Here is a 27,945-nt window from a genome sequence, read left to right as displayed (position 1 = left end):
CCACAGATTCTTATTTCCTCTGTTATTACGTTGACTGTGGCTCTTGTCTGTGGAGGATGAATCCAAGTGGTGTCCTCAAGGATGGGTGAAGGAACAATGGCCCGTTAAATCATGCATACAGCAGGTAGACAAGGTGCACCTCAGAAACCAAAGTGGAGGAGGCGGTGCTCGGCACTTCTGGAGCAAGTGTACAGGTTTCTGTTGGCTGATCCTGGCCAGAAGAGGGAGATTCTGTGGCTGAAAGCATTGTGGGGGGAATGGCCATGTTGTCGTTGGTCTCCACAAAAATAAACATGCCTTGGGCGCATTTGTATTTACCAGGATCACAGCCTAGTACACACACAAACACACACACACACACACACACACACACACACACACACACACACACGATCAGCAGAAGCTCCTTGCAGAGTAGCTGTGAAAAATGGCAGGCGTCGGCTGGGGCTGGCACAGACTTCTGGGACACCATCACCACCTCTTTGCACACTCAGTGATCTCCAGATAGCCTCTTGGTTAAATATTGATTGTTCTTCCAGCTCTATTTAAACTGCAAATACTGACCACACCTTCCTGCGAGTTTTCCATGTGGCTTTATTGGGAGGATGACTGATAGACCGTCAATGACATAACACAAAATGGGCCATTTGATAAGGTGTGCGAGTGCGTGTGTGTGTGTGTGTGTGTGTGTGTGTGTGTGTGTGTGTGTGTGTATGTCTGTGTGTGTGTGTATGTGTGTGTGTGTGTGTGTGTGTGTGTGTGTGTAGGCCAGAAGTGTCATTCCTCAGGTGCCTCTATCTTTAGGTTAGGATGGCTGGCCTTGGGATCCTGGCTCTGCCTCCCCAGTGCCAAATTACAAGCTCTCAGCTCTGTGAATAGCTTTTTACATAGGTCTGAAATCAAACTCGGGTCGTTGGCTCCGGCAGTTTAAGGTTCCAATGTTCACCCCCTTTGCATGAACCCCTTCTTCCCTTCCCCAACCCTGTCAAGGAAACTCTTCTACTTTGGGTTTTCTAGGATTCCTTTTGGACTGCTCTTCTCTCCGCAGTCTGGCAGCTCTTCTACAGGTTAGCCTGTGCGTGCCTGCACTGTGGCTCTGCTGTGGCCGGCATGCCTGCACCTGTGGATGATTGAGTGTCCGTCTTTCCACGCTGCCCCAGTTTCCATATCTATTGAACGGTGTCCCATGTTAAGTGGGTGTTCAACTTTTTTAAGAATGGCCACTCTTTTCCCAAGTGTTTCCCAAGTGTTATTGTTGTTTTTGTTTTTGTTTTTGTTTTTTTTTTAATTTACTTACCATTTTGCATGCAGTGACGGAGAGCCTGCTTCTACTTCTCCTACCTGGTCACTCATACTTGGAATCCTCTGGGGCATTTCCTTTTTAAATTGTGTGTGTGTGTGTGTGTGTGTGTGAGAGAGAGAGAGAGAGAGAGAGACAGAGACAGAGACAGAGACAGAGAGAGAGACAGAGAGAGAGAGAGAGGTGACAGAGAGAGAGAGACAGACAGACAGACAGACAGACACACACACACACACACACACACACACACACACACACACACCATGCCTGAGTGTGCATGGAGGAGGGTTGCAGGTCTCTGCCCACCTTATTCCCTGGAGGCGCTCCTCTCACTGGGTCTGGAGTGGGTGGCAGCCAGCCAGTCCCACTCCCCTTCCGCTGGCAGTGAGGCGGTAAGTGTGGTCAGGGATTTGACCACTAAGGGATTTGAACCGAGGTCCTCAAGCTTGTGCAGTGGTTCGCCTTCTCTCCAGCCCCTGCCCTAGCGTTAGCTGTTGTGATGCGTGGAGTGATTTCCCACTGTGTCACACCCTTTTGTAACCCGAGTGGCGGTCTTTTACATTCTGTGCACTAGCACAGGGAGCACTCCTCAGCTGCTGACTGGCTGTCTGCCTTCTTTCATTAGCAGCACTCTGTCCCTATATTCATTGGGTCTTTTTTTATTCCTGAATTTGAGAGTTCTTTATATATTTTTTCCATAGGTCCTCTATCATTTTAGGATTTTTTTTTTTACAAATTTCCCCCTAGTCTGAATTCTATTTTAATTCTCACTATCTAGTTAGTCTTATTTATAGTGTGCATGGTTCATGGGATTAAAAAATTTTTTTTGAAAAGTTTATTTTATTTTATTTTATAATTTAAGGAACAGGAACTCACTATGTGGCCCTGGCTGTTCTAGAACTCACTGTGTGGACCAGGCTGGCTTCAGATTCACAGAGATCTGCCCACTTCTGCCTCCTGAACTCTGGGACTAAAGGCATACACAGCTACACCACAAACGTTTCATTTATAACCGGCACATCTAGGTGCTCAGCTATATAGAAAAGCTGGCATGGTGACAAAATAATATTTCAATAAGTGCATTTTAAAGAGACAGTTTTCTTGAACTGCTAGTCCATAGTGGAAGTCCAGGTCTGAATAAACCACAGATTGCTTTCTGAAATGAAATACTGTTTTTTAAAAAACCTAATAGTTTTAGGAAGTACACTATATTGTAAGTGTAAAACTTACTTTTAACTTCATAAATGATCTCTCTCTCTCTCTCCCTCTGTCTCTGTCTCTGTCTCTCTCTCTCCCCTTCTCGCCCCCCCTCTCTCCCACTCCCTCCCTATGTCTGTCTCTCCCTCCTTTTCTTCACCTAAAAGTCCTTCTGTTTGTTTTTGTGTGTGTGTGTGTGTGTGTGTGTGTGTGTGTGGCCTCCCACTGGAGCCACGAGCCTCCCCGAGTATCGCCTCACTTGGACGTCTCAATCTGAATTGTTACGTAAGAACTTAGTCTCCAAGTCTGTGGCTTCGTCATATGATGGAAGAGCCACAGTCACTCGACAGTCCCTAGAACATCTGATTTTGTGACTCACAGATGCCGGGTGGCGGTCGTAAACCTTTTACAAAACTAACTTCTTACACCAACACCACAGTCCCAGAAGCGAGGCCAGCCAGGCAGCACACGTCAGAGCGGCAGCGAGACCTGGTCACGCCCTGTCTGAGCACAGTGACGTGATGATGCAGAGCCCTGACCAGGAATCCAGTATTAAAACTGCCTCCTCTGCGCTGGGGAGCTGGCTCCATGGGAAAAGGGACTGAAAACACGAGGACCAGAGTTCAAATCCCCAGCACCCATGAGAACGATGGCAGGGCTGGGCAGACCCTCTGTAAGCCCAGCACAGGGGACTCGGAGTTCTAAGCTGTCTAGACCAGCAGAATTGGAGAGCAGCGCTTCCTGTGTCCACCCGGAAACTGACCTCTGGCCTCCACATACCACAAGTGGACACACACATATGCACGCATGCACACAACAACACGTGTGAATGAACACACGTGCACACAAGCATGCACACCACATACAAACAACAACAAAGGTCTTCAACTTCGGCCATTGTCGTCTTAATTGCTCGTCCAGATTCACAGCAGTCATTCCTCCGTAAACAGTCGCTTTTCATGGTCTGGTTTCTTTCAGTGCCACTACTTTAGCCGCCTTGTCCTGTGTGGTGGAAACAGCACCCCAGATCGATCAGTACTTAAGAATGATTCCCCACTTCCCTTGCTCCCAGTTCTCCTGCCCAGTTTATCCCCGCAGGTGAGCACTGGAGCATCATGGTGGCCTCGCAGGGGTGCCCTGCCTCTTTTCCTCCCTCCCGGTCTGTGTGGTAGCTCATGACATTTCCTCAAGTACTTGCGTAGTTTTTAGGGCCTGAAGAATGAAGTCCAAGTTTCTTCCTGTGACCTTTCACAGGCCTCTTGCTGAGCTTTACCTTGAGGCGGTGCCTATGTGAGAGGAGAGGTTGGCGGAGCAAAAGCTTCAGACTGCGGCAAGGCAGAGGGAGCAAGGAGGGCGGAGTTGCCCAAAGCGCGTTAGATGTTTCTATGCAGTCTTCCTTATGAAATTCAGTGCCATGGATGACAAATACAAGTAGTTAATTTTTTTTTGAATAGCTGTTTAGTGACATCTGAAGAGTGACGTGCTGTTCTAATGCTGTGTGATCTTACTGTTGGTGTTGTCCTTAGTCTTTTAGGGAGCCCCTGAGAATTAGTGGTTACTGGAATTCTGTTTAGTGGCTTGTTAATCGAGCTGAGATGCATCAAGTCTTGGGTGTGTGATTGGCTGATGTATGGTTCTGAGCATACGTCAACATACAATGCGTACTCAGGTACACATTGGGCCACTGGGCATTTTGTCTTACAGCCCTCCCAGGTGTTCAGCCCTGAATAGCCATGCTACCCGATGGCCACAGTCAAGGTCACCCTGGAGGAGGGGCTGGGAATCGGATTCAGGTACTCAGAGATCCCGTTTGGTTTAGACTCACTGAGAGCCCAAGTGTCCCTGAAACGGTGAGTCAGCGGGGCTAGGCACTGAACAATGTCTCAAGACTGTGAGGCTGGTAAGAGCCTTGGAGTCTTCGAGTGTCAGCTGGGAGAGTGGAGAATGCTGATGCTGGGACCCTAGCTCATAGCTATGCCACCTGTGTTCAGGCTTGTCTTCCTGCCCCTGTGAATCCTCTGAAACACGCGCACGGGCACGCCCAGAGGCGTTTCTCCCAGGCCATTCCAAATGGAGTCAAGTTGACCCTGAAGTTGAGCCATCAGTGCCCGTCCAATGCTTCGTTTCTCTCTCTGTGCTATGTGATTTGTACATGTGAGGTACGCCATCACTAAGAGTGAGAGAGGGCACACGTATGCTTGGATAAGGTTTGTATATGGTCCTAAGTTTAGAGGTCCCAGCTGTAGAGAGGGGCAGGGTAGGGACTGTGGATCAATAGCTGTGTTATAACAATGCTAATGTAGCATCCAGCTTGAGCAGGGAGGGGAGAGGGAGGTGTGAGGAAGGCAAATTAGAAAAAAAAACCCCGCTAAGAACAAATTATGAATTCTTTAGTTAGAATTTGGGGGATGTTCTTTAGTGATGAAGCCACTGTTAAGCAACCTCCGTGTCCGTGCAAGCAACCCTGACTCAACTCTGGGTAACAAAAGCAATAGTCCTGAAGAGAGGAGGGGCACCTGACAAGGGGGTGGGGAGGAGAAAGGTCCCATGGGAGGGTGATGAGAGAGGGTCGTGGCCAAAAGACGTTCCATGCGCATATGAATTCGTCAAAGAATTATAAAGGGATGGGAACAGCAATTGATACGGGACAGGTCAGGTCAGGAAACAGCAGAACGGAGCAGACCGAGTCCGGCTTGGTGAAGCTGGGATTCTGAAGTACAGACCCAGGAAGCTTGGAGATGCCCCCCTGACCGCTGGCATTTTCCCACACGTCTCCAGGAAGCCTGACCCCTCCTGCATTCTCCCCGAGTCTGGTATCGGATAAAATCCTTAATGTCTTCTGAGAAGCTTAAAGATACAAGACCTGGAAAGGCCTGCCAGTCGCATGGATGCCAGATGAAATGACCCACCCATCAGAGACTCACTGGACACAGCTCTGCTGGGAGCAAGGCACAGCAGTCACTGTGTCATCACAGGAGCTCAGGGAGAGAGCCAGATCATAGGTGCCACCAATGACCTATGGAGTGGACAGTGGAGATGGAGTGGATCTCTGTCACCGTCGCCATTTGCCCTCCCTGACCCGCAGCACATGGTACAGTGGCCATCTGGCAGATTCCAGAGCAAGGTGGGTCTGTTTCCCTAGGGGGCTGCTGTTTCACACGTGTGCTTAGGGGACCTGACTCCTTCAAGCATCAGTCAACAGAAGTCCTGCCAGTAGCTGCTGACCCAGGATCAGGAACAGTGATTTCATCGTGAAGTCCTGAGCTCCAATGCCTCCAAAGGAGCTTTACAAAAACTGTGCTAGTACAGTGGTTCATAGTCATTAAAAAACAACTCTAAAATGTCATGCTTAGTGAAGGAAGCAGCAGAGCGAATCCAGTCACCCAGCCACGCCCTACCGTGCGCACACAGACACTTTCAATGTTGTGTGTTTCTCCAGTGATGCTCACAGCTTAGGCACTGAAACCTCGGAACACTGGGCTGCTTGACCCAGGCATGTGTGTGTAGGCGCCTTTAGTACAATACCCACTTTGGCAGCTGTCTTTCACTGAGGAAGGCCCTGTGGGTCCCACCTAGAGGCTGCATGCTGTGTAGTTCTCTGGTCTCCCCCCAGACCACCTGGCTCCCCCACAGCCTTGCTTGGCAGGAGATAACAGGGAGGATAAAGTAGGGGCTGGGAGAAGTTGATGAGGTTGCCTTTCTCTTCCTTCTCCACTGTCCTCCTGGAGGCGTGAATGAATTGTGAGGCAGCTACAAAGAAAGGCAGCGTGGAGAGATGGAGGGCACACACTGGGGCTGGGAGACTCAGAGCCGACCAAGCAGGCAGTGCTAATTCGCACAGCCAGGTGCAGAGCGAAGAGATTTCTTTTCTTGAAGCAATGAGCAGAGCGTCCTGACACCTCTGGGCATTAGGGCGCTGGCAACCAGAAATGGGGCTTTCACATCACCTCCCACACAACCCCAAAAATTCCGTCCTAAAAAAGGACACACAGGACCTCATGCAGCCAGGCGTGAGCTCAGCAGGGCCAGGAGGAGGCATGTATGCTTTCCATGTGAAAGTAGACCCAGGGTTTTTTTCCGCCCCGTTTGACAACTTAAACTTAAGTTTTAGTAGTTTGAGACAAGATAAAATTTTTTTTTAGGACACAGGCAATGTTATTTTTATATACTTTGTTATTAATTTATTTATTCGTTTTACATCCCAGTCATAGCCCCCTCCCTCTTCCCCCATCCCTCTCCCACACCCTCTTCTATGCCTTAGAAAAGGGGAGCCCCCCTACCCACCCACCTAGCTCATCAAGTCACATCAGGACTGAGTTCATCCTCTTCCCCTGTGGCCTGGCAAGGCGGTCCCATCAGGAGGAAGTGATCAAAAAACAAGCAACAGAGTCCATGTCAGAAACACCCCCGCTCCCCTTACTAGAGGACACACATGAAGCCTGTGCTGCGCATCAGCTACATCCGTGTGGGGCCTAGGTCCAGTCCATGCATGGTGCTTGGTTGGTGCTTCAGACTCCACAGGCCCCTCTGTGCCCTGGTTAGTTGGCTCTGTCTGTCTTCTAGTGGAGCGCCTGTCACCTCCCCCCCATTTGTCATCCTCCCCCCCACCCACCCACTAGACTCGATTTGCTTCATCCAGTGTTTGCCTGTGAGTCTCAACATTGCTTCCAACTGGTACGGGGTGGAACCTCTCAGAGGACAACTCTGCTAGGCTTCGGTCTGCAAGCATAGCCGAGCATCAGTAGTGTTGGGGTTGGCTCCCACCCATGGGGCAGGCAATGCTATTTTAAGATGCACAGGAACTTGAAAAGGTCTGGAAGGTTGGAGAAGAAGAGGCGGTGACTAGGCATTTGCATTCTAGCCCCTTCTGACTCCTGCAGCATCTCCCACACAGCCAGGGGCTCACGTCACTGGAGAAAGCAAGCACTGCCCCATGTGCAAGTGTCCAGCAGGTGTTTGCATGGACACGGCAACGGAAGACAAACGAAAACAAAGAACTGGTGAGCTGTGAAAGTGTTTGCTCCTCTGGAAAGGAGACAGCAACATTTCCAAGAGAGCCAGCAGTGATGGCACATGCCTGTCTGAAATCCCAGCACTTTCAAGGCTGAAGCAGGAGGATTGCTATGTGTTCCTGACCAGCCTAGGCTACATAGTGAGTCCTAGGCCAGCCTGGGCTATAGGGAGGGAACCTGCCTTTAAAAAAAATCAATAAGTAGACTGGGCATAATGGCAGACACCTGTAATGCAGGAGCCCTGGTGGTGGAGGCAGGGTGGCCATGAGGAGAGACCAGTGAGAGTGAAGCTTTTGACTAAAAAAACAAAAACAAAAACAAAAACAAAAAACAAACAAACAAAGCAGCCAACCAAACCAAAGCCACCCTGCTGTCTGCAGTTCCTCCACCACTCTGCTCAGCTGGGCCTTCTGGAACATTCTACAGACAGCACTGGGGGTGGGGGGAAGCAAATGAGTTGGACACGGCCCAGAATCTTTGAGGCGATTCACACTTGTGCTGCGTCTTCAAAGCTCATTCTCTCGAGTCCTAGGGTGAAGAAGCCGTGGTCTGGAAAGCTCTCCATCTTTAAAGTCTGCCACCTGTGCTCTTTGCAGTGAGCAGCAGCTCCACCACATAGGGAACCTTTCCCATGATCCTCTGACAGAACGCTGTGCTGTCTGGAGATGTGATAACAACCAACACCGTGATTTCCGAGGGCCAGGGCTGGCGACTTTCTCGTCGCTGGAGGGAGATTGGTTTGACAGTCATGGACCTTTCATGCTGTCTTGTTTTTAAGACCGGGTAATACTATAGTTGTGTTTTTTCACTGGTGGCTCAAGATAGGACATGCTGTGAGGACATGTTAGAAAACCACACAGTCGCTTGTGGAGATGCAAGTCAGCGTATAAAAGGCAGTCGGAGGGGCAGCACTGTCTGAAAGCATTTGATTGTGAAAGTGGAAACACTAATTATAGAACAAGTTTAGTTGCTTTCGAGTTTTGTAGGGCAGTTGAGGCCAACTTGCCCACTGGGGGTGATCACCTTTGTGCAGAAAATTGATCACCTGACAGAAGTCTGTAAACGAAATTCAGAGCATCGGTGTCTGCCACCGGGGCAGCTATAAGAAGGCAACACAGGGTGATTGGAAACAGAATGTAGATTTACAAATCCAAAGCTGCCTGTCACCTTCAACACGGCTGCTTGGAAGGCATGCCCCTGGCATGGTGTGGCTGTTGTTGAAATAATTTTTAAAATCATTTTTCAAGAATTGCCTATAAGTGCTAACAGCCCCATTATTTTTCTTCCTCTGTTTTGTAAAATAGATTTTTACTTTAAAAAAAATTAATGTAGCTGTGTGTGGTGGTGCACGCCTGTAATCCCGGCACTCAGGGAGGCGAGGCAGGCAGATCTCTGTGAGTTTGAGGCCAGCCTGGTCTACAAAGTGAGTCTAGGACAGCCAAGGCTACACAGAGAAACCCTGTCTCGAAAGCAGCAACAACAAAATTGATGTAGATGAGTGTTTGTCTGCACATGTGTCTGTCTACCCGTTCATGTCTGGGTGCCTGCAGAGGCCAGAAGAGGGCGTCATACCCCTGAAACTAGTGCGCACAGTTGGAAGCCGCCGTCCAACTGCTAGGAACCAAACACTGGTCCTCAGAAAGAGCAGTAAGTGCTCTTAAACACTGAGCCCCTCTCAGGCCCCATTATCTTTAACATTTTCAAAGGACGGACTTAACAGGAGGGATGATGGGCAGGTGTTTGGCAGGAAGTCATGGACAGGTCACCGATCTGACGCCTTGGATTGCTCATTCATTCATTCATTCATTCACTCATTCATTCACTCCAGCAGGCATGAATCAGCCACAGTGTAATGGCCTCCTGAGGACGTGGGGTGAGAGCACGAGGCATCTCTGTTCTAGTTAACGATCACTATTTAAAATATAAGAATCACATTCTAGACATACGGTAGAATTAAGTAATAATGGTGATTATCTTGGGTGGCTCTTAAGTGCTTAAAGTTCCTGAAGAGAAAGTCTGAAGGCTTTTGAATAACATAGCCCTACTGAGTAAAGATATGACTTAGCACATGGGCAGGGAGGAAGAGTCGCCTGTTTCTGAGGCATTCCTCTGGAGTATGGCTTGGCTGTTCCCCCTTCCTTCTTCTCCTTTCCCTCCACCCCTCCCGTCTCCTCTGACCCTCTGCCTCTGCCCTCCTTCCCTCTGTTGTTCCACAGTGTTTCTATGGCACTGTGAACAAATGTATGTTCATCCCACGTAAGGAACCAAGGATGGCCCAAGTAACGAAACATAAAAGTCCAGTTGGTTAGCTGGTGAATTTGTTGGGGTCACTTGCAGGAATATGAGGGTTACTCACATAGCAGAAATGACTCAAAGACCAGCCGCCTCACGGAAGCCCACCCCAGCAAGCTCACTACGCAGTCGCAGTCGGCAGTAGGCGCCCACAAGGTGGAGGCCGTCTTGTGCAGAGGCTCAGCCCTTCCTGGTGTCTGCTCTGGCAGAGTGTGTCTCAGGGGTCCTCACTGCTTATGTATGTCAGGTGGGGGTGGGGTGCGGGGGTTAGTGAATTTGGCCAGTTTCAGAGACTTCCAGGAGCCTTTTAATTGTTTCATTCCTTCCTGCAGGGTGGAATGTTTCACCTCTGAGGAAATTGCTACCCAACACCTTCATGTCTTCCTTCCTTCTTCCTCTCTCCCTCCCTTCTTCCTTCCTTCCTCCTTTTTCCTTCCTTCCTCCCCCTCCCTCCCTTCTTTCTTCCTCTCTCCTTCCCTTCTTCCTCCCTCCCTTCCTTCCTTCATCTCCTTTGTGATGGAGGATAAAATTATCTGTGCAAATATCTTTTTTTTTTTGAAAGTACAGATGACATTTTCCAGTCCCCTTCCTGAATCAGGATCTCCAGGGAAGGGTCTCAGTCACAGACTGGGCATTAAAGAGCCTGGATGCCCAAAGCCAGGGATCAGAGTCTGCGCTCAGTGCCTCGCCGCCCCTTCAGAGAACTCCACCTTTGTGTCACTAAGTACCTCTCTCTTCTCATGAAGCTTCCTCAGGGAAAAACACCAGCGTAGCAGCCCTCTGTGTCTTGTGCCTTACACAGGCTTCTGTGCTAGCACGTGTCACAGAGGATCCTGAGTGAGCTCAGCCTCAAGTGTGAGGAAACACAGCAAGAAGGCGACAACCAGCTGATGACCAAGAAGCAGCAGTAGAAGGCACAGGGCGGAGAAAGGGAGTGTGTCCTTTTGCCCTCCCTCCCTCCCTCCCTCCCTCCCTCCCTCCTTCCCTCTGGCCCTCTCTCCCTTCCTTGTCAGTTGAATTACAGATTTTTTTAAAGCATAATTTAACTTTTGTCAAAGACTCCACAGCTTTTAGTATGTCTGAGTCTATTTTGTATGCACTGACATATTAATTAAACACAAGCGGTTTCAGCATTCAACACCTTGTCTTGCAGTCCCCGAAACCAAAAGCAAAGCAGGCTGGCATTCCCTTCACTCAGGCTCTAGGCGCCAGGGCCCCGGCGTTGGCAGTTGGCGACCCCCCTCGGGTCCCCCTCATGGGCTCCTGGCCTGCGAGTGTTTTCCATATTTGCTCAGCCAGGCCTCAGCAGACCAGGCGGGCCCAGCTCCTCAGCCCAAGCGTAGCCACCATCAGCTCAGCGGGAACATGGGGCGCAAGTCGGGCCCCGGAGTACCGGAGCGCGCGGAGGAGGAGGAGGAGGCGGCACGGACCTGCTGCGGCTGCCGCTTCCCGCTGCTGCTCGCGCTGCTGCAGCTAGCGCTGGGCATCGCGGTGACCGTGCTGGGCTTCCTCATGGCGAGCATCAGCCCCTCCCTGCTAGTCAGAGACACTCCGTTCTGGGCTGGGATCATTGTAAGCATCAAGTCTGTTCTGCCTTAAGCGCCGGCGGGCATGCCAAGCTGCATGGCGGAGTGGAAACTAACCCAGCTGCATGCGCCCCCACCCCAGCTGCACCCCTAACTGCTTGGGGACTGACTGTGGGTACACTTGGGCTCCCCACCCCGCAGCGATGCGGAATTCTGGGGCCTTCTCCTGCCCGAGGCTTCTTGCTCCTCCTAGGGCCCTGGCTCTCAATCTGTAGGAGTTGGGGAGGCCCTGTGGTCATCTTGCACAGCCTCAAAGACAGTCAGGCGCACCCTGTGTGGCACGGTCCTTGTCCCTTTCCCCAGGCCCCACACATGTCTGCCTAAGCAGCACAAAGTGAAGTTCATCTTGGAAAAAGCAGGGTAGGAAAGCCTGAACTTGGAGTTGACACAGTGGTTCTGTTAAGCTGAGGTCGCTTGTAGACTTGCTGAAATCGCATTCTAAGGCAGAGTCGGGGAACATAACAAATACAAGCCTTAATCCACACAGTGTGAAGTGGCCAGAGTGCGCTTGGGACTGTAGTAATGTCGGACATGCAGTGGTCTGCATTGGTGCGTGAGTTCTTTACAGTAAAGTAGATGCTGCTTACTGCATACCCACTGTATGCCTGCCCCGCCAGAAATCGTCCCAATTATTTGTGCCTCCACATCTTACGGGACAGTCCTCAAGTTAGAGAGGCCGTGCTGGCCGCGCCCAAGGTCAGACAGCCCGCCTGGCTTCCCTGTAGTCACATTCTAGCTTGCTAGTTCAATACCATATTGTCTAAAGCCAATCCTATACCGTGAAGCCTGTCCTATACCGTGAAGCCAATCCTATACCGTGAAGCCAATCCTATACCATAAAGCCTGTCCTAAGCCCTCTGGTAGCTTCATTTGATCCATGAAGGGGTCAGATGGTCGCTCCTTTTTGGTCACCAGGAAAGTCCTGCTAGGATAACGGCCTCCAGCCCAGAAGGTAGACGCGACCAAGACAGGTGAAGCAGGTCTGGCCCTTCTGCCTTCCTGCACACAAAGAAACCCCCAACATAGTTTTTATGGGGGCAGAACTTAAAGACACCTGATACATATGCATAGGCAGATATTTTTAAATTAAGATGATTCAAACTCACAAATCTTTGCAGAGTAATTGAAAATGTTTAATTTGTGTACCGAGAATTCCCTTGAAATTATCGTGATTGGAGTTTTTCTAAGCCAAATGATTTTAAAAATAACCACTCACTTAGACTGGCTGGGTATTTTAGTCACCGCAGTGGCTGTCAACAGGCTCTGGGGGAAAATATCTGTCCTTGAAGGCTAGGCAACAGGAAAGAGCGAGGACCGAAGCTGGTTTTGAATACCAGTTTTTATTTTAAAAAAGACCAGCTCCAACGAAATGAATTAGATTATACCAGGGACAAAGCTGTGCTTTAGTGTGTGAGGCGAACAAATCCTGAAACTCTGTGACTCAGTCAGAAGCCGCTGTGGTGTTCATGTTCCTAACGGCTTCGTGGGTGTGGCACGGAGCCGGCAACACACAGCGAGGGGCGCTCTTTTTTTTTTTTTCTTGTTTCTTCTTTATCCTAGGACTCATTTGAAGTCCACCCACAGCGTGTGGCCCTGCTTGAGTTTTCTTTCAGCAGAGAATGTGGGTAGGACAGAGCATCCAGATGTCCCCAACCTACTGAGGGAGTCCCTGAGAAGCCAGGTGGGCATGTGTCATCTCAGCAGGATGAGGGCTGCGGTGGCTGGGGCGGTGTGTCACTCACTGTCTCTCAGACACAGGGACCCTGTGCTCGCCTCCCCATAAAGTGTGTGGTCAGTCTCAGGGCACGCTTCCAGGCTGTCAGGAAGGGAGAGACAGGAGGCAGATGGTGAAGGGCAGGTGTGTAAACACCACACCTGGCGTTAAGTTCTGGCTCAAATATTATTTGTGGAATTAACTGTGGGCAAGTTTCTTAATGTCTCCAGGTTTCCACTTTAGGGGGTCTGGGAGGTATGTGTGTGTGTCTATGTTCATGTGTGTGTGTGTCTGTGTTCATGTGTGTGTGTCTGAGTGTGTGTGTGTGTGTGTGTGTGTGTGTCTGAGTGTATGTCTGTGTTCATGTGTGTGTGTGTCTGTGTTCATGTGTGTGTGTGTCTGTGTTCATGTGTGTGTGTGTTCATGTGTGCATACACATATGTTGGGAAGGACATGCACATATACTTGTGGAGGTCAGAGGTCAACATTGTGATGTCTTCCTCAATCCCCTCGCCACTTTTTTGTTTTTGTTTTTTGAGACAGTGTCTCTCATTGACCCCAAAACGAACCAATTGGGCTAGACCGTCTGTCCATGGCGCACCCAGGACGTCTCTGCAGGTTCAGTGGAGAGGTCATAGACATTTATAGCCACATCTGTCTACTCAGGTGCTGCGGATCAGAACTCAAGGCCACATCTGTTTCCCTTGAGCCATCTCCTCAGCCCTGGCTTCTGTTTCTTTATTGGTAATACAAGAAATCTTTGTGCCACACGTGGTGGCTCATGTCTTTAATCTCAGCAGTTGGGCGGCAGAGGCAGGTGGATCACTGTGAGTTCAAGGCCAGCCTGGTCTACAAAATGAGTCTAAGACAGCCAAGGCTACACAGAGAGACCTTGTCTCAAAACAAAACAAAACAAAACAAACAAATAAACAAAAAAGAAATCCTTGCCCTTAGGTTCACCCTGAGGAGCCAACAGATCAGTGTGTGTAAAGCCCTCCTACAGTGTGCCTGCCATAGGTAGCATCTGTAGATCTGCCTCCTGCAGACTGGTTAGGGCCCAGTCACTGGGGCGGTGTTCCTCAAGGCTGGAGCACCCCCAGGGTGGCAGAACAGTCCCTTTTGAACTGTTGTGTTTCACAGAGTAGTGTGAGCCCTGAAGGAGACAGCAGTTTGACTGTCTCACCGGTCTGTTCCCGCTGAGTCACCATTTAGGAGTTACAGCAATATGACACCAGCCTAGCTCGCTCTGAACCTCTCGGGAGATTGATAATAGTGGACTCGAGGGGGGGGGGGAACCTCCCAGGGGGTTATTTTTCCCCCTTGGATGAGGGGTGATTCTAGTCTGGGGGTGATTCTAGTCTGGCATATCTAGGGGACCCTGAAAAGCCGCCCTGTGCAGAAGACTCACTAGCAAACACCTGCTGAGCAGAGCCACACCCACTTCTGGAATGCAGGCTGAGGCTCCCACACTGCCCACAGCCTTATGGGCCTCCTCTTACTTATCCATGCTGCCTCTTGGCTTGAGGACCGGCTCCAGTTTTCAGACTCTGCTGTTGTATTAACTCGAGGTTTGAGTGTTGGCATTTCCTCGGTACAGTTTGGCTATCTGTCTAGATCTATACAGGTGACTTCTCTTTGACTTAGAGACTAAAGAGGCCCTGAGTGATTTATGCTCAGAGATTTCAGTCCCGGGGAATTGTGGGACGCCAACTAGGTTATCTCCTATCTCTCCTCTACATTGACTGACTGTCCATAAATTTGGCTCTACGCATCCCCCTCAGGCAGGCAGCTGATTGGTTACTTCAGTTACCACAGATTTCTGTATAGGAAAAGGAACAAGTTGGCTGAGGTCCATGACATCGGCTCAGAGTCCTTTGTAGATGGCAGAGCTTGTCAATCACCAGTGGAAATACGAAGAGCAGTAATCTCTCCGAGGACAAATATGGCAGCTGGCAAACACCTAGCAAAGAGTTTGTTTTTCTTTTTCTTTTTAGAAAATATTTATTTATTATGTATACAGTGTTCTGCCTGCATATACAGCTGCACACCAGAAAAGGGCAACAAACAAGCGGGAGTTTGTTTTTCTGTTTAGTGTCTGGACCAGACCATCATTCATGATCTTAACTTTGTGTTTGGCTTTTGAGACAGGGTCTCCTGTATGAGCTTTACGTTGCCAAGGCTGGCCTTGAACTCCCAATCCTTTTGCCTCCATGGCCAATATGCCCAGGCTGTTTCAGTTCTCCTTACGCAGTGAAGGAACCCGGGATTGTGGAGGTTCAGTGAAAACAGTCCTGATTTCGATACCTTGGGCTTGTTTTTCTCTTTAACGTTTGTTAGGGTTGTGTGCGTGGGTCTAAAACGGCATTCCAACAGCTGGGGCGGGATCTCTAGCCGCCAAGGGAGCGGCCCTTACCATATCTGACAGTACCGAACACTACCCATTAGAAAGGTAGCAGAGCGCCCGGCAGTGGTTTATTCCCTCTGGCATCTCTGGCATCCCGAGCTCCTTCTCATTTCTTGCCTCCCCCGAGGGTGATGCGATGTCCTTGTATCTAGGACCTGGTCGGCCCCGTAGACCAGGCTGGTGAGACCTCACAGTGATCTTCCTGCCTCTGCCTTCTGAGTGCTGGACTTGCAGGTGGGTGCCCGCACGTCCTGTCTCCTGCTGTGTCCGTGCTTTGCCTTGCATATCTTATCTCCCCACCCATGTCCTGCCCACTGGAATCCAAACTCTGAGATTTGTGTGGTATTAGCCATCTCAGAGAGTTTAAGGTAAGGGCTTAAAAGAAAGGCTAGCCATATTTCCTGTGTTCAACATCAGTCATGAAATTCACTCCATGGATCTGTACTGACTAAAGGTCCTGTTGGGCGTGTCAAAAGCAATGGCAGGCATACTGGTACATACCAGTAATCCCAGGACTCAGGAGGCTGAGGCAGGAGGATTTCAAGTTCCAGGCCAGTCTAGACAACATAATGACACCCTGTCTCAAAATATATGCACTCACAGAGAACAAATTTCAATATTTTTCAAATTTCATCACTATTTCATTCAAAATTCTCTGAGGGATTAGAAACACAAGTGCATTCAGAAGTTTCAAATCTGGTTGAAGACGACACAATGGAAGAGATGGCTGACTGGTTACATTAAGATAGAATTGTAAGTGCCAGGGGCCACAGGTGGTTATAGAACGCACAGCAAGCCAGGCTGAGGTGCTAGTACTTATGACTGTTTATAACTAGAGGAAGCTAAAAGCATGTTGTACCTCCACCACGGTCATGAAGAAAGGCCGAGAGCAGAAGGTTTGGCTCGACTCTTCACAGGCCTTTCTGCACGTCAGGAAGCTAAAGGCGCTGTCACTTCCCACATAAGAGTTTTGACATTTGAAAAATTAAACCTGGAACAATATTTTTAGAGACACGCTGCATATTAATTCATTATTTTTCATGTTGGGTATTTAATATGTTTTCCCAAACCCAATACAGCACCTCGAGTACCACTGGGAAATAATTTTTATCACATGGCTGTCACGGGGTTGTTGGAACTAAGGAATAATAATTACAGGGCTGAATCAATCCCTGTGGAGCGCACACAATAAATAACCAGTAAGACACTAACTTGATAGCCATGGGAGGCTTTCACATTAAGTACACTAGCTAATTTTAATGAGCATATGAAAATAGCACGGGATATCTAAGAATCCCACAAGTAGAAGAGTAAGGTTAGGACTGAGCAAAATCCTAAGATGTTCAGAATTACACGGGGCCAGTTTTGCCTCCACATCTGCAGCCTAGCCTGGAGTTCTGCCTGAACAGTGTGAGGGAGCTAAACTAAAGATGCTCCCTTCAGTAGTGAGGAGATGCCATAGACACCAGCTTATCTTTAAAATCCTTCCCTTGTGGATATGTTCCACCCAGAGCGTTTACCCAGAAGGTTAGTCTCTGGACGCTTCTGAATCATTTGAGTTTTGATATTTTTCTAAGAGCAATTCCAGTACATAGACTTTTTGAGTACTCAGATTAAAAGGGAAGTAATGTGTTCTTTACCCGCTACCCACTGGGCTGCTGTGTGTCCCCCAACACATGGTACATCACACTGAAATATATTTCTCTCAGACTTGCTAGATCTGAACTTGCATATGACTATTTTAGAGCAGTAGAGCTGGGTACTGAAATACAGAGGAATTTTATATGTATCATTTTACAAGGACCTAAAGTAACAATAGTATGCTGTTCTCACTCCATGGTGGCCCAGGGATCCAGAAATATTCAGAAACTAACTCATCATTTCCAAGTTGTTTTAAAGTGACTTGAACCTGGAGAGATGATTTGGCTTCCAGCTCTTTCAGAGGACCAGAGCCTGGTTCCCAGCTCCCAGGATAGGGAGTTCACAACTGCCTCTAACTCCAGGTCTGGGGGATCTGATGCCCTCTGCTGGCCTCTTCAGGTACCTGCATATACGCTGGTGCTGCACAAAAATAAATCTTAAAAAGATACTAAGTAACAATAACAACCACGAAAACAGCTGATTGTCCATTGTGTTAAGTCCCCCTGAGGAACGCAATAGGGTAACTCACAGACTTTTTTCTTCTTCTCCTCTTCTCTCCCTCTCCCTCTCTCTCTCTTTCCAGTTTTTCTGTGTGACCTTGACTTGGACACACTTTGTAGACTAGGCTGGTCTTGAACTCACAGAGATCTACCTACCTTCTGTCTCGCAAGTGTTGGGGTTACAGTTGTGTGCCACCACACCCGGCTCACTCGCAGATTTCTAATACCCTGTCCACTTCTGGCTTGCTCTGAGGGAATGTCCGGGTGCACTTGCCCCTCCCCTAATGAAACTCCACGACAAGAGTGAAAATTAGACTTGAACTAGGTACCATTTCATTGAAAAATAAACAAACAAACAAACAAACAAACAAAACGCAGTTCATTTTGGGAGCCTAGAACATGTCAAACTGACATGTTAATCATTAGAGCCAGTCAGAAGTGGAGCTGGCTGAGGGCCCCAGAAGGCTGTGTGTGTGTGTGTGTGTGTGTGTGTGTGTGTGTGTGTGTGTGTGTGTTTGTGTCAGTCTGTCCATAGTGATATGTGTGTGGGAGTCAAAAGACACCTTGGGGGAGTTGCTTCTTTCTTCCTACCGTGTAGCTCCTAAGGATCAGACTCAGGGGTTGGTGCAGTGCCTTTGCCTTGCCCTTTGAACCACCTTGCTGGCCATCTTTTTTGTTTGTTTTTTAGCCAGGGCCTCATACATCCCACGTTAGCTTAGCCCTGAATTTCTGATCCTCCTCTTCCACATCCTTGATCCTGGAATTATAAGCCTGTGTCACTGTGCCTGAAGTGCTTCGGTTCAGTGACTTGTGAGCGCTTATAATTGATGACAGCCTTACTATGAAAGTGAGTGTACAGTGTGTGTGTTGGGGGGGGGCAGGTTGTGCTCACGCCTGAGGCAAACATTTGAGGAGGTTGGTTTTCTTTTATACAATTACATCGTTTATCCCATTTCCTTCCTTCCTTTGCTTCCTCCCATGACCTCACCCCCTCAACCCTTGGCCTCTTTTTCTTTTATTATTGTTAAACACGTATGCGTACATTTTGACATGTATGTGCACAAATGTGTAAATACAACACATCTATTGGTGTTGCCCTTGTTTGGTCTTGTTTAGGAAGCCATGTTGTCAAGGTGTCAAGGGTGACACTTCCCTGTCCTTTCTGGGAGTCACACTATGTCACAGCAGATTGCTTGGTCGTCTGACTCTCACACTTCTTCCACGATGTTCTCTGAGCCATGGCTGCAGGGATTCTGTTGTGGGTGACATTATCTGCTGGCTCTGAGCCCCCCAGGATCAGCAGCTTTCTGCATCTTGACTAGTTGTGGTTTTCTGCAGGGGTCTCTGTGGCTTGCAAGAAGTGTCTTTGGGAGAGGCAGGAGCCACACTACCTGTGAGGGTACAGCTCGGCGCTGAGAGTGACGTTGGGGAGTGTGGGGTGTGGCTGCAGGTCTTGGGGGAGGTTACTTTCACTGCAGTTACCGCTCACTTCTTTTGTCCGACTTCTGTTAAACTGAAAGCCAAGCAGGTCCAGCTAATGAACAGAGTTCTGAGAGTGACTGAAGGATTTCACTGGCTGCACTGGCCGCTCACAAGCGCCTGTACAGGGTGGGGGTGGGGATTGGCTGCGGGCAACTCTTGCCTCCCTTCCCTGCACCAGGGAGTACCTTGAAGGTAAAATGTCACCAGCTGACATCTTGGCTCCTGAGATAAGTGTGCCTACCTGAGTGGATCTATGGGAAGATGCTCAGCGCCAGCAACTGTGGGAGCTGCTTCCTCTTGAATGTTGGTCATATTTGATGCAATGGTTTGTGTTATCAGCTTGGCAGGATCTGGGCTCGCCAGGGAGATGGGCTTTTAGATGTGCTTGGGTGAGGATATCTTTATCACCTTAATTGAAATGGGAACACCTGCCCACTGTGGTTGGCACCGTGCCCTGGGTGGGATCCGGAGCCGTATGACACGGAGACAGCTAGCTGAGCACTAGCATGCGTCTCTGTCTGTTTCTTGGCAGTAGACGCCATGTGACCAGCCCCCTCACGCTCCTGTGGTTGCTATGAGTCCCTGTCATAAAAGACTGTAATGTAGAACCCTGAGCCAAAATAAACCCCGTCTCTTACCTCGCTTTGGTCGGGGTGTTTTATCACTGCAAAGGAAAACAATCTAAGCCCTTGGTGTTCTAGAACTCAGGAGAATTCACCACTTAGCTTGTCTTTATAATCCGCAGCTATTGTTTGCTGGATTTGATGCAAATACTTAAAATTCCATTAATATTTTTATTTATAGAGTGTGATATGAGTCCCCAAGTGTTTTCCATGCTAGGCCTATCATCCTATCACGGAGTGTCCAGCCGTACTTCCTGGGTAGCAGCCCACTTGGATGTGGATTCAAGGGCTTCTTATGGGATTCTGTTCATCCGTCGCGAGCATCCCAACCAGGCTTGGCTTCTCCCTTGTAAAGTGCTGCCCATGTCTGAGCCATCTCCAAGAGAGAGGTGGGAAAGCAGTTGCCAAACTCAAAGCCTCTCAGGCCAGTCAGCCCCAGTTCCCTTCCCAAACCAGTTACCAATGAGGGCAGGACCACTGCTGAGGTTCAGGAGCCTTCCCATGTCTTCTCTGGTCTGTGTATGTATGTGTGTGTGTGCACAGTGGTGCATACACACATGTGCAGAGGCAGACGTTGACACCGAGCGTCTTACGCAATCCTTCTCCTCAGTTTGTGAGACAATGTCTCTCCCTGAACTTAAAGGTCACCTAATAGGCTAGACTGGCTAGCCAGCAAGCCCCAGGGACTGGTTTTCCCTGCCTTCCCTGTTCTGGGATTAGGGACACATGGCCTCACTGGGCTTTTATCTTGTCGGGTCTCGTGCTAACACAGCAAGCGCCTTACGTGCTGAATGTTGGTGTTTACCCAGGCAACATCTCCTTCCTCATAGCCATTGACAGGAGTGTTCCAGGCTGCCTTTCTCACAGGTGGCAGAAGGCCACCTGGCGACTGATTATCAGAAATAAAGGGTCCGCTGGGGTCCTGTGAAGAAGAACTGTGGTGTCTATTCGTGGGGAGATACGCAGCTGCCCTCTGCCTGGGCTGCCCTCCTTCTGTGAGAGCTCTGGATGAAACCCTCTCGGGGACAAGTGTGGTTCAGCAGTCATTGTCACATTGCCACCACAAACCCCTTTACGATGAGCTGTTGTCAAGGCCTTCCCTTGAGTGCACCATAATAACAGCGGGCAAGAGAAAGGGGGCATTGCTGCTGCACTAGCCAGTCCCAGCCGGGGAAGAGTGCCACCCCTGGCCCTTCGAGGTTGCCCAGAGGGGGAAACCTGACTGGACCAGTAGTGAAAGCCGAGGTCCCTGTGAGGAGAATGCTAGAGAGAGAAAGGCAAAGACAGGGGTAAAGGTGGAGTGATGGTACCTTGGGAGGGGCACCCGAGGCCTTGAGAAAGGCAGGTGAAGATATCGAGGTGAACAGTTCAAGAGAATAAAGGAAAACTTCACTCTGCATCAAAGGCTGAGTTCCCTCATGGCCTCAGGAACCCCCCCTCTCAGGAGGGCCACCTCCTGTTCACCCGCTGTCTCTCCTCTAGCCTAACTCTGAAACAGAGGGTCTAAACACTCCTGAAAAGGTAGATTATTGGAGGTGTTTGGTCTTTGTTGATGATTCTGAAACAAACTATAACTTTAAAAATGAACACAGAGTGACCAAAGTGATTGTGCCCTAGAACCCTCCATAAATAATTCTCCTTCAGTCATCAAATCCAGTGCGTCACAGATTTTTCCACGCGGAGACCTCCCTGAAGCCTCGCTCCCCTTCTGTCTGCCTTACACAGGCCTCACAAAAAGCCCTATGTCTGGCTAGCCACGCTGTGGAGAGAGGCATGCAGGGGGCTGCAGGCCGCTGGGGACACTGACCTCCTCACATGGAAAGCTCCTCAAACACAAGGTTATGCTAACATTACTGCTGCTCAGCGTTCCTGTAGAGCTAGCTTCTATTCTGAAAGCTGTTGTCATTCGGAGAAGCCACTTGATAACACTTTAAAGATCAAACAAGATGACTCATACTGATTTGCTCTCTCTGCCATATGCTGTACTGTTGAGTGATTATCTGTCAAGTGTGCTGTTCTTTCGTCTAAGGCCAGGGATGTCAGACCTCTCTCTCAAATCCTTTCCCCCTCCCCCTCCCCTTATCCCTTCCCCTTTCTTCCTTCTTCCTCCTCCTCTTCTTTCTTCGAGAGGCGGGGTCCCGTTGGCTTGTGGGTTTTGGGGGAATTGAACTTGGGTCCTTGTGCTCACGGGTAAAACATTTTACTGACCTGTCGCTCCAGCTTTGTTGTTAGGAATTCCTAGTGGCTTTGGGTTTAGTTTTCAGAGTGTGCTCATGTGTAACGTGAACGCTATTACAGGCACTGGCCTTCAGGGATAAATTAACTCTTTAAGTGTTTGCCAGCTTTGCTTCCAGTTCATCTCTCAAAGGGCGTGGTGTGATAACTCAGTGCGGCCTGTTTGCGCGTGTATCTTCCAGGTACTTTGGTTTTCCTCAGCATTCCAATGGTTTTATAAACTTATATAATCGTTTCTCATAGCCAACTTACTATGAAGATCCAAGCAAACTCAAAAAGAATATAACTTCATAATGAGCCTGTATGTTTTTCTTACCCAGCTTTGATAATTATCAGCTTATAACTGCTCTTGTTTGCTCTGTGTATTCTTGTCCTCCGCCGTATACCCCCTTAAAGGTATTTAGAAGTAAACCCCACTCTTGATGTCATTATAGTCATAAATATTTTGCTATTTAAGGCAAATGGTAAAGACTAAAAGATAATCAAATTCTAATATCACACATAAGCTGATTTCTCAATAGGAACAAATCAGTGTTCAAACATCCATACCTAATTTGTGTATATTTCTTTACATTTCGCTAAAAATAAGATCTAGTTATAATTAGTTCATCCGATTTTTATATCCCCTTCACTAAAAGATTTTCCCTTCATTTCCCATACCCCACAGTTTGTGTACTGAAATGGCCAAGTGTTAGTCAAGGTCATTTTCGTGTTCATCTTAATAGTTTCTAGAATCACGTAAACACTTTACAAGACCTCACCCGACCAGTGCCTCATCGGCCGAGACACAACTCTGGAGCCACCCAGGGTGGCGCTGACTGGTTTCCAGGCTTATCTGGGTGCAGCCACGTTAAACGCAGACCTGTATGGCAGTCTTGGCTCCTGGCTTCCATCTCTATGTCTATAAAGATGTTCAGCCCTGTCAGGGGCCTGTGTAACTATTAAGACTGGTCTCTTCATCCCTGGGAACGGGCCTCACCCTCCTGCACTGTGTACCTCTTCTTAGGACCCTTGTCAACTCCTTTTACTCTCTTGCTAGTTAATATAGTGGACACTTGCTACGTTAACTCAGTATTTAAAGTGGTTTATAAGAAGTAGTCATATGATTTAGTTATTGATTTCATATAAAATAAAACATTTTGACCAACTTTCAATTTTCCTGACTTTTCAGAGTCACAGTTTTCTATAAAGGAATGTAATACATCTTTCTTTTTTCTTTTTTTAACTTATTGCATTTTTGGAAGAAAATGACCTCATATACAAAGTTAGGCTACTTTTTTTTTTTTTAAGTAGGGGACTTACTTGAATAAGGCTTGAAGACTAAATCATTATGCCTGGAGTTTAGACAAAGGAGCGGCTTTATCCCACCCCAACCCCCAGTAATAAGGAACGAAAAGGACATTTTCAAAGGTCCAGTTTCTGTCCTATTTGTATTTGGCCCAGTTTTTATTCATCGCCTACTTTGTTGCTTCGAGATTCTGTTGTTTGTATTTATTCAGTCTTTTGAGGATGTTATTGCAAAATTTCTCAGTAGTTCCTGGGAAGCACAAACCTTTGCACAAATGCACAGATCTGTGTTGCACTGTGAAAAGACACCACGAGAAAGCGCCTCTGCTTGGGGGCTCCTGCCATAACGCAGACACCGGGATCGACGTGGCTTTCCCAAGAGTAGATGAGCCGCCCAGCCTGAGAGCCCTTGGCTCAGAGCGCTGAGTCACATAAAGTGGTTTTCAGACGGAGCTGCTGAACACCAGGCTGCTGAGTACTGGCGCGCTCCTTGGGTGTCTTCCCAGCTTTTCAGCAGAAATCTTGCTTTGGCAGAAGCATCAAGGAAAACACGCAGCATCCATAGGATTTAGGGGGCTGCCGCTGCCCTGCCCCAGCCACTGTTTGCACATTTCAACCCGTCTTAGTGAGTTCTGTAGGAACCACTGTACAAAGCGGCAAGCATCACATGCACGGTGCTGGGTGCTGGGGAGCATGGAAAGGGTGCGTGGAGCACATTCTCCTTCCGCCTCGTGCTTGTATAACAGATCTGGCTAGACACATCGGTGGCCATCCCGAAGCCTCACTGGTGGAAAATACTAAAGAAAAACAGTTGTGCTTATTGGAAGTGGCAGGTCATGGTGGATCCCTTCGCTTTAAATGGGGCAGAAGGTGGTAGGGATGGCACTGCTTTTAAAGGTTCTTCCATAATCCCAGCATTTAGGAGGTAGTGGCAGGCTGGCTAGGAGTTCAAGGCCAGCTTCCACTACATAGTGAGCTGCCCGCCAGCCTGTGCTTCGTGAAACTTTGTTATCTTTACGAAGTAAATATTGAAGATTTCCCCCGGCTTCCCCGGAAGATGTGGAAATAAAAAGCCAAGGCTGCAGGCCTAAACTCCAATGCGGATGAGCATTCAGAGTCTCGTTAGGGCCTCCCACTGATGACGTCTGCGCCAAGTAAGATCAAGGATCAAAGTGGGTGCTACTGTAGGGCCTCGGTTCCTGCAAGCACATGACAAGGCACAGCCCACCCTCCTGTCTGTCACATGTAAACGAGATGACCTTGGCTGCAGTTCCTGCCTGGACATTTCTTTCACTGTATAGCTTTGTGTATAGTAGAAAAGACGCCACTATTCTGAGATTTATTTATGAGACCAAAACCTTTTCCCTCAATATTACTCCGATCTCAATGCCTGCGCCTAATGCCCCACATCTCTTCCTGTTGGGTTCAACTGTGAGCTTCAGGCTGGCTTTCACTCTTTCTGTTCATGACTGTCACTTCTGACTATGCTAATGTCTTGGGTACTGAGTTTGACTGAAGCTATTGTGTTTAAGAAAAAAAATTTTTTTTTTTGGATCTGGAATGGCCAGAAACTATTTTTTTCACCAGTTTTCCTCCCCCAGCATTTATAAATGCTTGCCTCTATATAGTTATCGTAGGGTAAATCAGGAACATGCAGAGTGCACTGTGGTCACTAAGATTGCTATCTCCTGGGCATTTGCTAATAAATGGGCTTATAGCAGACACGGAGTGAAGCAGAGAAAGACGTTTTCTGTCACCCAGACATTTGCTAACCGTCCGTGCCAACATTTCTGGAGACATGTGTGACTAGTGGCCCTGACAGGAGTAGGCCAGGCCACTACATGAATGGGTTCATTTACTTGCTTGACGGTGTTTATCAGCTGCCTTGTGTGTTGGGTGTTAGATTGAGCCCTTTCCACATGCTGTCGCATTAACTCCTCCAGCAGTGTGGGAAGCAGGCGCTGCTGATGGAGCTACCAGAGCCACTGCTGGTTCCACTGTTAGCCAGGCGTCCCATCTTACTGTGTTCTCTTGGTCCCTGCATGTCACATATGTAGCTGTGAGGGCTTGGGTAATGTGCAGTGGATCTGTGCTCTTGAAGAAAGGGTGCTAGCAGGACTCACATAAGAATCAACTCCAAAGCCGGGCGCTGGTGGCACACGCCTTTAATCCCATCACTTGGGAGGCAGAGGCAGGCAAATTACTGTGAGTTCGAGGCTAGCCTGGTCTACAAGGCGAGTCCAGCACAGCCAAGGCTACATAGAGAAACCCCGTCTTGAAAAAGAAAGAAAAAAAAGAATCAACTTCAAGTTTACTGGTGTGTGTGTGTGTGTGTGTGTGTGTGTGTGTGTGTGTGTATGTGTGGTGTGCACATGCACATCCCTGTGTCATGTACTAGACTTGTTGAGAATTCCCAATTCTTTTGTTTTCAGACAAAACTATTGTTTAAAAAAAGGTATTGCCCTTTTCATGTCACCTTGTCCTGTTTGTTGGAGGAGGATGTTGAGGTGTGTGTTTTCTGTGGTTCTGGGCCACCTGCTGCCTCCAGGCCCCTTTACTCATGGAAGGACACCACTGTACTCAACCGAGGCAGGCCTTGGGGTCTCGACTCCTCCCTGTGGAGCCGCAAGCCTCCAGGAGTCTGTGGCATAGTGGATATTTGTTAAAAGAGCAGAGTGAGATTATGTCTAAAATGTGACAGGGTGCTTTCATTTACATATATTATTCATTTTCAGCTCAGATTTCGGAGTAGTTACTGGCAAAGATTGAGGTCATGTGAGATGGAAAATAAAGCAATGCCTGAAGTGGTTCCAGGCGCATTACTTAACAATCTTTAAGACAATGTATAAGTTAGCAAGTATTACTTTCTCCACTGAGTGTAGATAAGCCAGTCTCCCCGGCTGACTTGGGCCCCCAGCGCTTTGCCCTGACTCAGCCATTTGAGGGAGGAGCAGGGGCTGGCAGGCTCCGCAGATCCCTGTGCCCCTGGCTGCCGGGATTCCTCCAGGGAGACCCCGTGGCCCAGAGACAGGCGGCATGCTGTGATCCTGTATTTGGTGCTGTTGACCAGTGGGGCCTTTCTCACTGAGGCCTCCATTTGCTGTCTAGAAAGCAGACCTAGCAACAGTGACCTCATAGGACGTCCGTGGCACACACTTGCGAGCCCTCCGCGCAGGGAGCAGAGGGAGGGGTCCAAGGTCATACCCAGCCTCAGAGTGAGCTAAGAGGTGAGCACCTAGGTTGTGTGAAACTGTCTTGAGAACAGCAACGACAAAACAAACAGAAGGAATGGGGTCATCTGCACAGCGTGCTTGCTAGGTGGCTAGAATGGAAAACTGCTCCTTGTTAGCACAGTGTTAAATTATCCAGACATGGGCTTTTTCTACGTAAACATCAAGAGCGTGCCCACTACCACTTACATGGATACTAATTAGCAGGCACAGTACTTGTGACCAGCAGTGTCAGTTGGGAGCCTGGCTATGTTGTCAGTACATTCAGGGCCTTTTAATAGACTCTAAACTTGATCTCTGACAGCCACAGTAAAGATGGCATTAGTAATCACCAGCTAATGATACATCCGAGATCGATGGCGTCCTCCGGCCATATGGAAGGATTTTCCCAGGTGTCTTCTTTACAGTTCTGTTAGCCATCAGATTCACCATCACAGCAAACACTGTTGCTCCCTTTTGCAGATGGGGGAGTGGAAAACATGGACTCAGATAAGCCAGGCCTGGTAGTGCATGCCTGCTAGCCCAGTACTCAGGACGGAAACACAGGAAGGTCTGAGTTCGAAGCTAGTCCCAGCTACAGAGTGACTTCCAAGCCAGCCCGGGTCTCCTGAGATTCTGTCTCAGGTGGAGGATGGGGACTTATGTCCATGATGCCTCCCTAGTCAAGAAATGGAATCGAAATTCAAGCTCTTTTGCTGCCCTGCCACTCCAGCCGCTTGTACAGTTTCGTATTTGATTTTCAACTGAGCCAAGCAACCACTTTCCATTTGCTAAAGGAACTTGATTCGGTGTTTCGTGTTTGAATACTATTTTTTCTATCTCTGTGTGTGTGATCTAATGGCGGATGACTCATTTCTGCGCCTTATTGGTTTGCTTTTGCCTAAGTCGCTAATGAAAAGTGACAATATGATAACAAACACAAAGGATTCCATCACGGTCCCATTGTGCTTAAATTCTATTCGATTAACCTCAAAATCTTTAACAAGTAGTACATAGTAGACAACAACAACAACAAGATATAGCTGTTTCGTGACTATAGCGTTATGAAACAGACCAAGGATCTGGTAGTACCTGGAAGGAGGTGTGGTACTGGCCGCTTGTGCCATGGGGGGCGGGGGAGGGAATGAACCAACCCATTCTGAGTGCTTCCATGTTGTATACACCACCCGCCATTGCCCACTTAGCAGATACACAGGCTGCCGAACCGACTGTCATTACAGTGTGGCGCGCACATTCAGATAATTTTATTTACTAATGGTCTTGGCACCTAGAGTATTGACACTGATAACTTCATTACAGTGCGTTGTTGTGTTACATTTTGTGATTGTTATAAAGCCTTGATATCTATCTATCTATCTATCTATCTATCTATCTATCTATCTATCTATCTATCTATCTACCTGTCTGTCTGTCTATCTGTCTGTCTGTCTGTCTGTCTGTCT

The 27,945-nt window shown here is 48.5% G+C and overlaps 1 protein-coding gene and 1 long non-coding RNA gene across 2 annotated transcripts in view; both read left to right on the top strand.

The window, feature by feature from the left end:
• The window catches only part of LOC311587737, a 269,462-nt gene that overhangs the window by 13,222 nt on the left and 228,295 nt on the right, over positions 1 to 27,945 (top strand). The window lies entirely within an intron of this gene.
• Positions 10,928 to 27,945, top strand: part of SSPN (sarcospan) — a 31,595-nt gene continuing 14,577 nt past the window's right edge. The window contains exon 1 of the mRNA XM_084765004.1: positions 10,928 to 11,373. Within this exon, the coding sequence (XP_084621130.1) occupies positions 11,167 to 11,373 (207 nt within the window). The 5' untranslated portion in view covers positions 10,928 to 11,166. The remainder of the gene's footprint in view (positions 11,374 to 27,945) is intronic.

The sequence above is a fragment of the Acomys minous genome, assembly GCF_964271855.1.
Source record: "Acomys minous genome assembly, chromosome: 17".
NCBI lineage: Eukaryota > Metazoa > Chordata > Mammalia > Rodentia > Muridae > Acomys > Acomys minous.
This window is presented reverse-complemented; position numbering and strand designations above follow the sequence as displayed.